At 41.0% G+C, this 14,265-nt stretch overlaps 1 protein-coding gene across 4 annotated transcripts in view; it reads left to right on the top strand.

Annotated features, from left to right (window-relative positions):
- The first annotated feature begins 341 nt into the window (after nucleotides 1–341).
- pdcd6ip (programmed cell death 6 interacting protein) overlaps nucleotides 342–14,265 on the top strand; it is a 93,788-nt gene continuing 79,864 nt past the window's right edge. For 2 of the 4 annotated variants that reach the window (XM_073036251.1, XM_073036301.1), the window contains exon 1: nucleotides 342–632. In XM_073036251.1, the coding sequence (XP_072892352.1) occupies nucleotides 424–632 (209 nt within the window). In that variant the 5' untranslated portion in view covers nucleotides 342–423. The remainder of the gene's footprint in view (nucleotides 633–14,265) is intronic. The other 2 variants (XM_073036358.1, XM_073036417.1) reach the window with 1 other exon arrangement.

Below are 14,265 nucleotides of genomic sequence, written 5' to 3' on the forward strand. Positions count from 1 at the left end.
CAGTCCTTCCAGGTGAGGCAATACTTTCTCTTCATCTATGTTCTAAAGGGACGTCCTTCTATTCTGAGACTCTGCCCTCTGGTCCTAAACTCTTCCACTATCGGCCTTTCAATTATCGATAGGTTCAAATGAGATCCTCCCTGCTCATAGTTTTCAGCTCCAGCGAATGCTGGCCCAGAGCATTGTAAGAGGGAATCATAATTTCCAAGTTTTCTATCGTCAATAAACTTTTGAGGGATGGATTGAGAGGAAAGGACTGAAGGAGCTCCCTGTGTTACTTCCGTCCTCTTGAGTGGGCGGGATGCGGTGAGGGAAGCGGCGTCGAGCCTGACGTTTGGAGTCACTGGGTTCGGGCCGTCCCTCCTGCTCCTCCCCTCCTACCCTGCTTCCTGGTGCCCCCGTCCGTCCCACAGGCAGGCCGCCATGGCCACCACCTTCGTGTCGGTGCCGCTCAAGAAGTCGTCCGAGGTGGACCTGTCGAAGCAGCTGTGCAAGTTCATCGCGGCCACCTACCCGAGCGGGGAGAGCCAGACCGAGTACGTGCGGGCCGCCGAGGAGCTCAACAAACTGCGGAAGAGCGCGGTGGGCCGGCCGCTCGACAAGCACGACAGCTCGCTGGAGATCCTGCTGAGGTGGGTCATGGCTGGGGTCGGGGGCCCCGCGGGCTCCGAAACGGGGGAGGAGGGGGAAGCGGCCGGGGAGGGACCCAGACGTGGCTAACTCAACCAACTGTTGCTGCTCGGAACGGGGAGATTCAACGCCGTGGCCTTGTGAGGGGCCTATCCGCTGCATTGGCACTCAAGATTGTTAAGTACACAATTACTCAGTATTGAGTGTACAAGAGAACGAGATGATTGTTACTCCGGATCAAATGCACCATAAAAGCAATAACTATAAAAGCAGTCTTATAAAACACAATGTACAAGTAACACACTCAAAATGCTGGAGGAACTCAGCGGGTCAGACAGCTTCTATGGAAAGGAATAAGCAGTCGACATTTCCGGCCTAGACCCTTCACGAGCACTGTTGAAGCACCTGAATTGTGTACTGTTTATTACCCTCCAGAGCTGGGGCCTAACCTGCTGAATTCCTGCTGTATTTTGTGTGTGTTACTTTGGGTTTCTGGCATCTGCAGAATCTCTTGTGTTTACAATGTACAGGTAGCTATTTTATTTACATATGTATACATAAAGTGACGCTAGTTGATGTGTATGTAATGGTGGTGGTGGGTGGGTCGGAAAGTACTGTCTTTGTAAAAGAAAAGCATTTATGCACGTTTCCCTTTTTCATTTTTTTTAATTTTTGCCTTCTGTCTCATGGTTAGATGTTGAAAATGACTGTGGCTCTCATCCTGAGATACTTTCAGGATATAAATTTTATGAATCTGGTTTATCATCACTGATTTATACTGAAATTTGTTGTAACACACAAAGTGCTGAAGGAACTCAGCAGGTCATGCTGCATCCATGGAGATAAATAAACAGTCAATGTTTTGCACCAAGACTCTTCATCAGGTCTGAAGAGGAAGGGAATTTTGATTTGTGCAAGGACATAATATAGAATCCCTCAGTCATAAAATAAGTAATTTTTGACTCAAAATTATTACTCTGCTTAGGGACCAATACTGTTCTGGACACTTTTCGTGTTTTGTTTTGGCCATGGGAGTAATTGCACCTTTCAATAAGTTTAGATGATGTAATATTACCGGTGTATTTATCATTAGAACACTAGTCTTCTCTCTCATTGAAAAGCTGTTACAAATTGTGTACTTTAATCTTTTAATTGCTGGAATCCCCTCCAGACTTTTGTGATATGCTACACAACAAATTATGAGGAAGTTAGCACTTGTTTACATGTGCTTCTGGTTGAACTTCAGTTTTAAAGCTAACTTAAAAAAACACAGCCCTAGCTGTGTGCATACATCTACTGATGCTTCTGGACACATCATCAGTGATGTTCCTGGAATCATCGGGTGTTTCGGGTCTTTCAACATCATACACCCTTCTCCAGGTGACCCAGCCGGGGCTGATCAGACCCCAGCTTGTGTCCAGATGGCTAGCTACACATGACTCCATGGCTCCCTTGAGCCACAGCCACCTTGAGGCCCTCTGTTTACTTGTTACCTTTGAGTAAAAATCAAAAGATTGCACTTGTGATACAAATTACAAGGAAAATGCTGAAGCCCTCTGAGAATAGTTAGCACCTGTGGTGTAAGTTTTTCCTGAATCATCCATTTCAAGTTCAAAGTAAAAATTTATTATCAGAGTACATACATGTCACCACATACAACCCTGAGATTCTTTTTCTGTGGGCATGCTTATCAAATCTATAGAACAGTAAGTGTAAACAGGATCAATGGACAACCGTGGAAATGTAAATATAAATAAATAGCAATAAATAACGAGTATGAAATAGCAAGATAAGAGAATCCTTAAATGGGTGTAGTTATCCCCTTTTTGATCAAGAGCCTGATGGTTGAGGGTAGTAACTGTGCTTGAACCTGGTGGTGCAAGTTCTGAGGCACTTGTACCTTCTACCTGATGGCAGCAGTGAAAAGGAGCATGGCCTTGGTGGTGAGGATCTTTGATAATGGATGCTGCTTTTGCCATGGCACAGTTTTATTGGTTGGGAGGGTTTTGCCCATGATGTACTGGGCTGAATCCACTACTTTTTGAAGGATTTTCCACTCAAAGGCATTGGTGTTCCTATTCCAGGCTATATTGCAGCCAGTCAGCACAATTTCCAGCACACATCTGTAGAACTTTGCCAAGGTTTTTGATATGCTGAATCACTGCAGACTCCAGAGGAAAAAGGCATTGTCATACTTTATTCGCAATAATATTTATATGATGGGTCTAGGACAGGTCTTCTGAGATAGTGACATACAGAAATTTAAAGTTACTGACTCTCTCCCCCTCTGATCCTCCAACGATTACTGGCTCAGGGACCTTTGGTTTCCCTCTCCTGAAATCTACAATCAGAAGTCAATAGGACATTGAGTGAGAGGTTGTTGTTATTACACCATTCAGCCAAATTCTCAGTTAATTTTGAGTAATAGAATTACACAGCCCACCTTGTTTAAGCTGATTAATATGCATTCCTCAGCTAGACCCATTCACAAACTTGGGGCACATTTCCTTTTAAACCTTTCCCATCCACAGTTTTGTTTGAATGTCTTTTAGTACTTGTACCTGCCTCTACCACTTCCACTAGTGGCTCATTCCATATACCCACCATCCTCTGTGTTGGGAAAATCTTGCTGGTAAAGTCCTCTTCAACTCTCTTCCCCTCTCACCTTTAACTTACACCCTGTAGTTTGTGTTTATTAGTTTAAATTGTTTAAAGTCTAAATTTTATTCATCCCTGTAGAAAGAGGTTGAATGGGTCACGTTGGCTCCAAGTGGATTTATATTGTACACCTGGGGGTAGCACGTCTACCTCTAAATGGCAAATGTTGAACAGTCATATATACGATTTGGTGCATTACTTGACCAGTTAGACTTGTGTTTTATGGAGATCAGGGATTGTGGAGATAGATTCCCCTTTTTGTTCTTTTCCATTAGCAATCAGATTCTGGTGTGAAACTTGTTGTTTTTGCAGTGGCTCAGCAATGCAAAGAAAGAAAATTGCCATAAATTGCAAAATTAATAGTGCAGAGAAAGGAATAATGAGCTAGTTTTCATGGACTGTTCAGAACTCTGATGGCATAGGGGAAGAATCTGTTCCTGAATCATTCTGTGTGGATCTTAAGGCTCATGCTCTTGAAGATATTTTCGATGGTGGGGAAGATTGTGCCTGTGATGGAGCTGGCTGAGTCTATGACCCTGTGCAGCCACTTGCGATCTTGTGCAATGAAGCCTCCATAACAACTGGATGAATAGCAAGTGCATTAGTTTTTTTTACACATGCTGTTGAGTTTGTATTAAATGGCTAAAATAGTGCATTTGCAAACTTGCATGTTAAAATTTGATTTGGTGAAGTAGCTGGCTGTATATATACTGGAAGAATATATAAGGCTGTATATGTACTGCATTTATCACACTGTGTCTCTTTATGGAGAATGCACTATTGAGTTTTTTTGGCTGATGAATCTGAATTGCTAGGATTTGTTATGGAAACAGCAACAAAGTATCCTAAGTGTGATGGTATTCCTGAGTCTCCACCCGGAACTTGCATAACTTGTTCCTCTCAATGCGTTATGTCACATCGGGCGGCACCTTTCTGCGACACTGGTCACCTGAGGTCAAACAGCAGAGAATCTCACCTTTTTGGAATGATTATTTTTCTGAGGATCTAAAGGAAATCTATCAACCAAGTTACTCAAGGTGCTGGTTACCTGAACTAGAAATTAATTTTTAAAATGAGTCTCATGAAGAAAGGATCAGAGTTTACCTGAATAGTGTTTTATATTTCTTGCATGGTGCAAGATGAGCTGCATTGTGTTGGTCTGTGTCTGCACGAGTGCAAAATGAGTGTGGCTCCCGGACAACATCCCAAGCACCATCAATCCACGGGATATGACTCATGGGGACTTGGATATTATTATTATTATTATTATTATTATTATTATTATTATTATTATTATTACTACTACTACTAATACTACTACTTTGTCACAGTATGTTTTTGCTGCTGTCATAGTTATATGTGTTATATGAGCCTTGTGCTGTGTGTGATTGTTGGTACTGTGTTTTGCATCTTGGCCCAGAAGAATGCTGTTTCATTTGGCTGTGTTCATGGATATGATTGAACTTGGACTATATCTTGTTATCCAGTACATTTTGCAGAAATTGATCTCATGATTTGAGGATGTGGTGAGTTTCCTGGAATTTTTATTTCCTTTAAATTGGTGGAAATAAGGTAAATTCTTATGAAAGTTCTTATAACTTTCTGATACTTGGTTGATTGCAATTACTTTAATGCCCAGTACTGTGCCTTTTCTTTTGTTCCACTTTCAGCCTTTCCAAATCTTGACATTAATGTAGGATTATAATCTTTGTGCTTAGTATATCTAAATTCAAAATTTTGCCCTCAAATTTCTGGTTTTTCAATTTGCAGCAATACTGGATTACAATATTAGCCTGAAGGTCAAAGACCCAAAGGAGTCACAGTAGCTGAAGCGGTCCGGTTTTATTAGGTGAGGTGTGAAGCTGGAGGCTTCATGTCTGTCAGTCTGAGATTTCTGGTACAAGGATTGGAGGTCTGGAGACAGCCTGTTCTGTGGAGGGAGCCTGTCTGGATGTGTGTGTGGGAGGAATCAGGAAGGAACTTGTTCTTCTGTTGGTGTCGTGTTTTGTTTTTGCTGTTTGTGTTGTTCTGTGGGACATCGTGGGCGTGCTACATTGGCCCCGAATGTATGGTAGCACTTGCAGGCTGCTCCAGAATATTCTTCGTACAGGAAAAACTTAAATAAGGAAATAACTGTTTTGCCGAGCACCTATGCTTCGTCCGCCAGAAGAAGTGAGATCTCCCAGTGGCCACCCATTTAAATTCCACTTCCCATTCTCATTCAGATATGTCAATTCATGGCCTCCTCTATTGTCGCAACGAGGGCACACACTGGTTGGAAGAACAACACCTTATATTCTGACTGGATAGCCTCCAACCTGATGGCATGAACATTGATCTCTCGAACATCTGGTAATGGCTTGTCCACTCCTTCACCATTCTCCATCCCCTTTTCCCTCTCTCACCTTATCTTCTTGCCTGCCCATCTTCTCCGTCTTTTGTTTCTTCCATGGCCCTTTGTTCTCTCCTATCAGACTCCCCCATTCTCCAGCCCTGTATCACTTGCACCAATCAACTTCCCAGCTCTTTACTTCACCCCATCCCGGTTTCACCTATCAGACTGTTTCTCTCCCCCCCCCCCCCCCCCCACCCACCTTTTAACAGTACTCATCTTTTTTTCTCCATTCCTGCTGAAGGGTCTTAGCCCAAAATGTTGACAGTACCTTTTTCCAAAAATGCTGTCTGGCCTGCTGAGTTCCCCCAGTATTTTGTGTGTGTAGCTAGAAATGGAGGTCATGGGTTGAGGATCAAAGGAGAAATGTTTATGGGAAGATGAGGGGAAACTCCTTCACTCAGAGGTTCATGAGGGAGTGGAATGAGCTGCCAGCACAAGTGCACACGAGCTCGATTTCAACGTTTAAGAGAAGTTTGGATAGGTACATGGATGGGAGGGTTGTGGAGAGTGACTCAGTGTGGGTCGATGGGACTAGGCAGTTTAAATGATTTAGTATGGACCAGATGGGCCAAAGGGCCTTTTTCTGTGCTGTGCTTTTCAATGACTTAAGTATTGGTTGTTGAAGCATGAGTCATTTTACTATATGTCTCAATGTTCATACAATCAATAAATCTGTATTTGAATCTTTAAATGATGTCATTGCTTTATGTGAAGAGTTCCTTTTAGGATTCCAGTTCAAACTTCTATTTTTCAGGTGCATGGAAGGCAGAGAAATAGAATAGCATTGGAAATATCTTTAGTTCATAATAAAAGGCAACTTCAGTCACTTACTTACATGACAGTGTAAAGTAGCGTTCTCAGCATTGTTGAGAAATTTCCTAGTGACGCTTGGTTATCAGTTGTGAATTGCACATCATTTGTATTTCAAAAAGGACCACACCTGCTTGTTGAATTGTTTACTCCCATTGTTTTAAATGACATTTTATTCTTGAATTCGCTCCATCTTTTTTTCATACTTCGAACAACCTGAAATAGTGCTTGTCCTGGAACCGGCTATTGTAGATTTGTTCATGTGGAATGCAGGAGTAACAAGAGATCCTGTAGTTAAGGATGGACATGAGATTCTGCAGATGCTGGAACTTGAGAGCAACACACACAAAGTACTGGAGGAACAATGCAAGTCAGGCAGCATCAATGGAGAGAAAGAAACAGTCTACGTTTCGGTACAAGACCCTTCTTCAGGACTGGAAAGTATCCTGTCATGAGCAATGAACACAAAGTTGTAGAATTCTAGACCGAGCTTGAGGATGAACATCTTGGGTCCTCAACTTAATTATGCGGGGTCTAGATAGGGTAAATGTAACTGAGGTTAGACGTGACTAGAACTAGAAGTCATTGCTTAATGGTTAAAAAGTCAAATATTTAAGGTAAACATGAGGGGGAGATTCATTCAGAGGGTGGTGCAAGTTCTTGATATTGATAGCTTATTTATTTATTATTGTTATTTCTTCTTTTTGTATTTGCATAGTGATTTGTCTTCTGTACTCTGGTCAAATGCCCTAGTTTGGGAGACCTTTCATTGATTCTGTTATGGTTATTATTCTATAGATTTATTGAGTATGCCCACAATAAAATAAACCTCAGGGTTGTATATCATGTCATGTATGCACTCTGATCATAAATTTACTTTGAACTGTGAGTGTGGGACAAACTGCCAGCAGAAATGGTGGATTGGGGTTCAACTTCAGCACTTAAAAGAAGTTTGGATAAGTTCATGGATGGGAGGGGTGTGGAGAGCGATGGTCCAGATGCAGATCAATAGGACTAGGCAGAATAAAAGTTCAGTAGAGACTAGATGGGCCAAAGGGCCTGTTTCTATGCTGTAGTGCTCTCTGGCTCAATTATAGAGTATAGAAGTGTTATGTAGTGTGATCTGTGGAAAGCTAAGTAAACTCAGTAAATGTGTTGACCTGATGAAGTGTCTTGGCCTGAAACATCGACTATACTATTTTCCCAGGACGCTGCCTGACCTGCTGAATTCCTCCAGCATTTTGAGTGTGTTGCTTGGATTTCCAGCATCTGCAGATTTTCTCTTATCAGTAAATGAGTACATTCGGCCCTCCTTATCTGCGGGTTCCGCATGCGCGGATTCAACCAACTATGGATCAGGAAAACCTGGAAGTTCTCTCTCCAGCACTCATTGTTTGAGCATGTACAGACTTTTTTCTTGTCATTCCCTAAACAATACAATATAACAACTATTTACATAACATTTACTTTGTATTAGGTATTATAAGTAAGTTGGAACAGGTACATCTGGTGTTATTTAGCGTCAATTAATCAGACGTTTGTCTTAGTATATAGAATTTATTTTACCTTTCTATGCAGATTAAACACTTAAGAAACGTATGTATTTCAATAATTAAACCATTGCTTTGCTTGGTAATAATTGTAGCTTTCATCGGGGCAGGGCCTTTCACGTGCTCCATTAAAATTGTTCCGATTGTTGACCGACTGTAGCCTAATGCTTTTCCAGTGACCGATGGCGTTTCACCTCTTTCCGATTGCTTTATTATTTCCACTTTATTTTCAATCGTGATCGTTTTCCGGAGCAGAAACACTGCAGGCGGCGGGACCGCACTGAGACAGGTTAAATAAGCTCCAGGGTCCTAAAGTCCACCACACTGAGACAGGTTAAATAAGGGACTTGAGCATCCGTGTTTTTTGGTATCCGCGGGGAGGTCCCGGAAACAATCCCCCGCGGATAAGGAGGGCCGGCTGTAATGGCAGATACTGAAGTAATTATTTATTAACTCACTAGAAATATAGTCTGATCAGAGAGAGTGAATCACTGAGAAAGATGAACCTACAGTTGTTAAAAATTCAAGGAAAATATTGATTGAAAAGCTACAACATCAAAAGTGGCAAAAGCTACTGATAGACCAGATCAATAGACACAAATGCTGGAGGAACTCACCAGGTCAGGCAGCATCTATGGAAATAAATAAACAGTTGACTTTTCAGGCTGAGACCCTTTTGCATGACTGGAAAGAATCCAGAATAAGAAAGTGGTTGTGGGAGGGGAAGGAGTACAGGCTGGTTGGTGATTAGTGAGTCCAGCATGTAAGTAAGATTACAAGGAAAGCACGGCAGCACCTCTGCTTCCTTAGAAGTTTGTGAAGATTCAGCAAAACATCTAAAAGTTTGACCAGATTCTATAGATGTGTGATAGAGAGTATAATGACTTGTTGCATTCCAACACGGTATGGAATCACCAATGTCCTTGAACAGAAAATCCCACAAAAAGTAGTGGATACAACCCAGTTCATCACGGGTAAAGCCCTCCCTACCATTGAGCACATCTACATGGAGCATTGTTACAGGAAAGCAGCATCCATCATCAAATACCCCCACCACCCAGGGCATGTTCTCTTTTCACTGCTGCCATCAGGAAGAAGGTACAAGTGCCTCAGGTCTTTAACCACCAGGTTCAGGAACAGTTATTACAACTTCAACCATCAGGCTCCTAAACCAAAGGGATAACTTTGCTCACTCCATCACTGAACTGTTCTCACAACCTATGAACTCGCTTTCAAGGACCCTTCATCTCATGTTCTTGATATTTATTGCTTATTTATTATTATTACTTTAATATTTTTCTTTCTTTGTTTTTGTATTTGCTCTGTTTGTTAACTTCTGCACACTGACACCCTGTTGGTATCATCGTTCATTGATTTTGTTATGGTTATTTGATTTATTCAGTATCCCTGCATGAAAATGAACTTCATGCTTGTATATGGTGACATACATATACTTTAATAAATTTACCTTGAGGATGAAGCTGTGGAGGACGGGTGAAGTAAGAAGTAGGGAGGTGATCGATGGAAGAGTTAAAGGGCTGAAGAAGAAGGAATCTGATGGAGGAGGGGAGAGGATGGGAGAAAGCAAAGGAGGAGGGGAACCCAGGACGGCGATAGGCAGGTGGGGAGAAAAACTGTAAGATGGGAGCCAGAATGAGGAATGGAAAAAGAGAGAAGGTGGGAGGGGGAGAAATTACAGGAAGTTAGATAACTAATTGTTTGTCTATGGCCTTCCCTACTTCTACAATGTGGCCAAACTCTGTGTGGAGGAGCAACATCTCATATTGCGTCTGGATAGCCTCCAACATGACGGCATGAAAATCAATTTCCTCACCTTGCTCCCTATCTGCAGTGCATTTTGTCTGTTACTGTACACTTCATTGTGCATTCTGTTATTGTTTCCAATTGCACTACCTCAGTGCAGTGACACAATGAATTGATCTGTATGAATGGAATACAAGACCAGTTTTTCACTGCACCTCAGTACATGAAACAACAAACCGATTTATGAAGTTGCATTGCTGCAGCGACATTATCATACCCATTGATCATATCTGTGTAGATCAGCTATTTGAAAAGGAGGCTGATAAGGACAGGGAATTGAAGGTTGTGTGGAATTGGCATAGACAAGGCATTAACTCCTGGGGCAGATTAAACTCTAAGTGGCTGGGCAGACTTGAGGACTCATGGTGTTCTCTAGCTCCTATTTCATAGAACATAGCAGCACAATACAGGCCCTTTGGCCCACAATGTTGTGCTGACTTTTAACTTACTATAAGATCAGTCTATCTCTTCCTTCCTACATAGCCCTCCTTTTTTATCATCCATGTACCTATCTAAGAGTTTCTTAAATGTCTCTAATGTTTCTGCCTCACCCATCACCCCTGACCATCAACCATACCATCTCTGTTTAAAGTAAAAACTTACCTCTGACATTCCCTTAGACTTTCCTTCAATCATTTTAAAATTATGCCACCTTGTATTAGCCACTTCTGTCCAGGGAATTCCTTGTGTTAATATTTTTATTGTAACCAGATGATTAGAATTTGAATCCTTTGATAGGCAGACCTTTGCTGCAACAGTTTTTTAAAATTTCATTTATTTTATTTTATTTTATTTACTGTAAGCATTACAATCGAACAGTCCTGATGAAGGGTCTGACCTGAAATGCTATCTCTATTGAGTTTTAAACATTTCATTACAGTATTATGGAATTGGTATGAAAGAATGTGATGATGACTAATTATGGCATGATTTGCAATACTTCCTGTGCACTTGCAAGGAGAGCATGTGCTTTTTCACAGAATCATAATGCCATACAGCATTGAAGCCCAACATGTCCACACCAACCTGCTGACTCCTTTACAACTCATATTCTCAGTATTATTTATTCTATTTGCACAATTTGTCTTCTTTTGTACTTCGGTTGTTTGACAGTCTTTATGTATAGTTTATCATGTATTCTATTGTATTTCTTTATTTTACTTGCAAGTGCCTTCAAAAAGGTACAATATGGTAGCATGTATGTACTTTGATAATAAATTTACTTTGAAGTTTTTGAACTTGATGTACAGTAGAAGGTTGAGGGGAAATTTGATAGAGGTAGACAAAATCATGAGTGGTATAGATAGGGTAAATGTAAGCAGGTTTTTTCCACTGCAGTTGGGTAGGACTACAACCAGAGGTCATGGGTGAAAGGTGAGAAGTTTAAGGGGAACATGAGGGGAAATTTCTTCACTCAGAGGGTTTGTGAGAGTGTGGAATGAGCTGCCAGTACAAGTGGAGCATGTGAGTTCAATCTCAGCGTTTTAAGAGAAGCTCTGCTTCCACCACTCTCTCAGTCATTGTACTCTAGGTACTCTGCATGAAAGTGTCTCCTTTCAGATCACCTGTGGATTTTTTTTTCACCTCTTGCCCTAAATCTGTGTCATCTTATTTTTATCTTTCTTTATGGGGAAAATGTTTTCTGCTGTCCTTAATTGTACACTATAAAGAAATATAGAAAACCTACAGCACAATACAGGCCCTTTGGCCCACAAAGCTGTGCCAAACATGTTCTTACCTGAGAAATTACCTAGGGCTATTATAAAATTATAATTTTATAGTTCTCAATCATATCCTGTCTTAAGCTTGGCTACTCCATGGAAAACAAAGCTGGTTTTTCAGGTCTCCCCTCAAAAAAAATGCACCATGCCAGGCTTTTTCTGGCATAGCTCCTTTGTTCCTACTCCAGTGCTAGCACACCTTTCCTGTAGTGTGGTAACCAGGACTGCATTATAAAGTTGAAGCATATCCTCTCTGCCCTTGCATTCAGTGCCCTTACTAACAAACACTGGTATGCCATATGTCATGTTAACTGTATGACCTACCTGTCTTCATCAAGAATCACAAGCAAGAGAAAATCTACAGATGCTAGAAATCCAAATAAAGGTTCATGGCCTGAACGGTCAAATGTTTACTCGTTTCCATAGAGGCTGCCTGGCCTGCTGAGTTCCTCCAGCATTCTGTGTGTGTTGCATCTCCAAGAATCTTTGGACTTGTACACCAGGGTTCCTCTGCTTCTCAATGTACTATAACAAGAGGTTGGATAAACGTGCATTACTTTCTCTGGAGTGGCAGAGGCTGAGGGGAGATGTGATAGAGGTTTATAAAATTATGAGAGGCACAGAGAGGATTGACAGAATCTTTCAAATGTCTAATACCAGAGGGCATGTATTTAAGGTGAGAAGAGTTAATTTCAAAGGAGATGTGACGGGCAATTTTTTCTTACACAGAGAATCGGGGCTGATGGGGGTGGGGGGGAAGGATGCCTGGAATGTGCTGCCTGGAGTGGTGTAGAGGCAGATACATTAGGGACTTTTAAAAGATGTTTAGATAGGGATATGAATTTGAGGAAGATGGAAGAATATGGACATTGTGTAGGCAGCTTGTTTGCTCATTTGATTACTAATTTAATTGGTTCAACACAACATTGTGGGCTGAGTGGCCTGTTGTGTGCTATAATTGTTCTGTGTTCTAAAATGTTAATTACTTTAAATTTCTCAGTTTCCACTTTTTACTTTAGTTTTATTACCATCCTCAGATGCATTGCTTTAAAATTTTCTGGATTGAAGTCCATTTGATATTTCCCAAAATTGTTCTGTAGTCTGTCATTTCCTTTCTTATTGTCAACTGCATAGCCTATTTTTAAAAACGTTACTTAAGCATGACTCGTATGCGTAAGTCAAAGGTAGGAACAAAAACTGAAAACAAGAAGTCTAATACAGAATCACGTAAAATCCCACTGCAAGCCAGCCTTCCAGTTGCTTAATGTATTTCTAATACCCTAATCCAGTTTCTCTCCGGGTATTTTTTAACCTCATTTCACTTCCCGTTAACTGAAAGAATGTAATGCTGAGATTTTATAAGCCATATTTGAAGTATTTTGAGCAGTTTTGGGCCCCATATCTAAGAAAGGATGTGCTGGCATTTGAGAGGGTACCGAGGAGGTTCACGACAGTTATCCTGGGAAAGAAAGGGTTAACTGATGAGCATTTGATGGTTTGAGGCCTGCAAAGTAAGATACACCAGGCATTATATTGGAGACCTTCCACCGAAAGGGTCCCCAAATGTGATGTCTACTCTGTTTCATTTATCGAGAGACTGCTTCATGTCTACTAGTACTTCTCTCTGTTGACTTCATTCATGACACAACGAGGAGGAATTCCTTTAGCCAGAGGGTGGTGAATCTGTGGAATTCATTGTCACGGACAGCTGTAGAGGCCAAGTTATTGAATGTATTAGCAGAAGTGGATAAGTTCTTGATTAGTAAGGGTGTCGCAGGAGAATGTGGTTGAGAGAGATAATAATTCAGCCATGATCAAATGGTGGTACACATTGAATAAATAGGCCAAATGTCCCAACTCTGCTTCTACGTCTTTTATCTAAACCTAGCTGGTCTCTTGTGATGGCCCTTGTTATGTTTTTCAAACTTTTTATGGAAGGAAGCATGCTATGCCTATTGACCAGCTATTTGACAATCATATCAGGACTGCTAATCATTTCTTTATGTATGCGCTGATCAAAATAAAAGCTTCTCAACCTAATCCTGTTTTCTTGTCCTGGGCCTATAGACTTGAAGTCCACAGCTCTTTGAAAACACATCCAATTACTAATGGAAAGCGTGGAAGCAAGCAGTTAGCATAACGTTTTACAGCCCGAGTGCCTAGGTTCAATTACCACCACTGTCTATAAAGAGCTTGTTTGTTTTTCTGTAACTGCGTGGTTTCCAGTGCTCTGTTTCCTCCCACATTCCAAAAAAGGAATCAGTTAGTGGGTTTATTAGTCACATGGGTGTAATTTGGTGGTGTTAGCTTGTTGGGCCAGAAGGACCTGTTACCATGCTGTATCTCTAAATAAATATAAAATATTTATCCTTTCAAAGGTCAAAGTAAATTTATTATCAGTGTATGTATGTCACCATATACTACTCTGAGATTCATTTGAATCTCTTTCCACGGTAGATCAAAGCAGAATAAACAAATACAACAGAATCATTGTAAAATTACAGATGAACAAGGACTGACAAGGAACAAATGTGTAAAAGAAGACAATCTGCAAATTTAAAAAATAATAAATAAATAATACTAGAACATGAGTTGCAGAAACCCTGAAAGTGAGTTCCTAAGTTGTGTTCAGTGATTAGTTCAGTGTTGTGATGAGTGAAGTTGTCCATTTTGGTTC

This window comes from Hemitrygon akajei, chromosome 1 (assembly GCF_048418815.1).
Source record: "Hemitrygon akajei chromosome 1, sHemAka1.3, whole genome shotgun sequence".
Lineage (NCBI taxonomy): Eukaryota > Metazoa > Chordata > Chondrichthyes > Myliobatiformes > Dasyatidae > Hemitrygon > Hemitrygon akajei.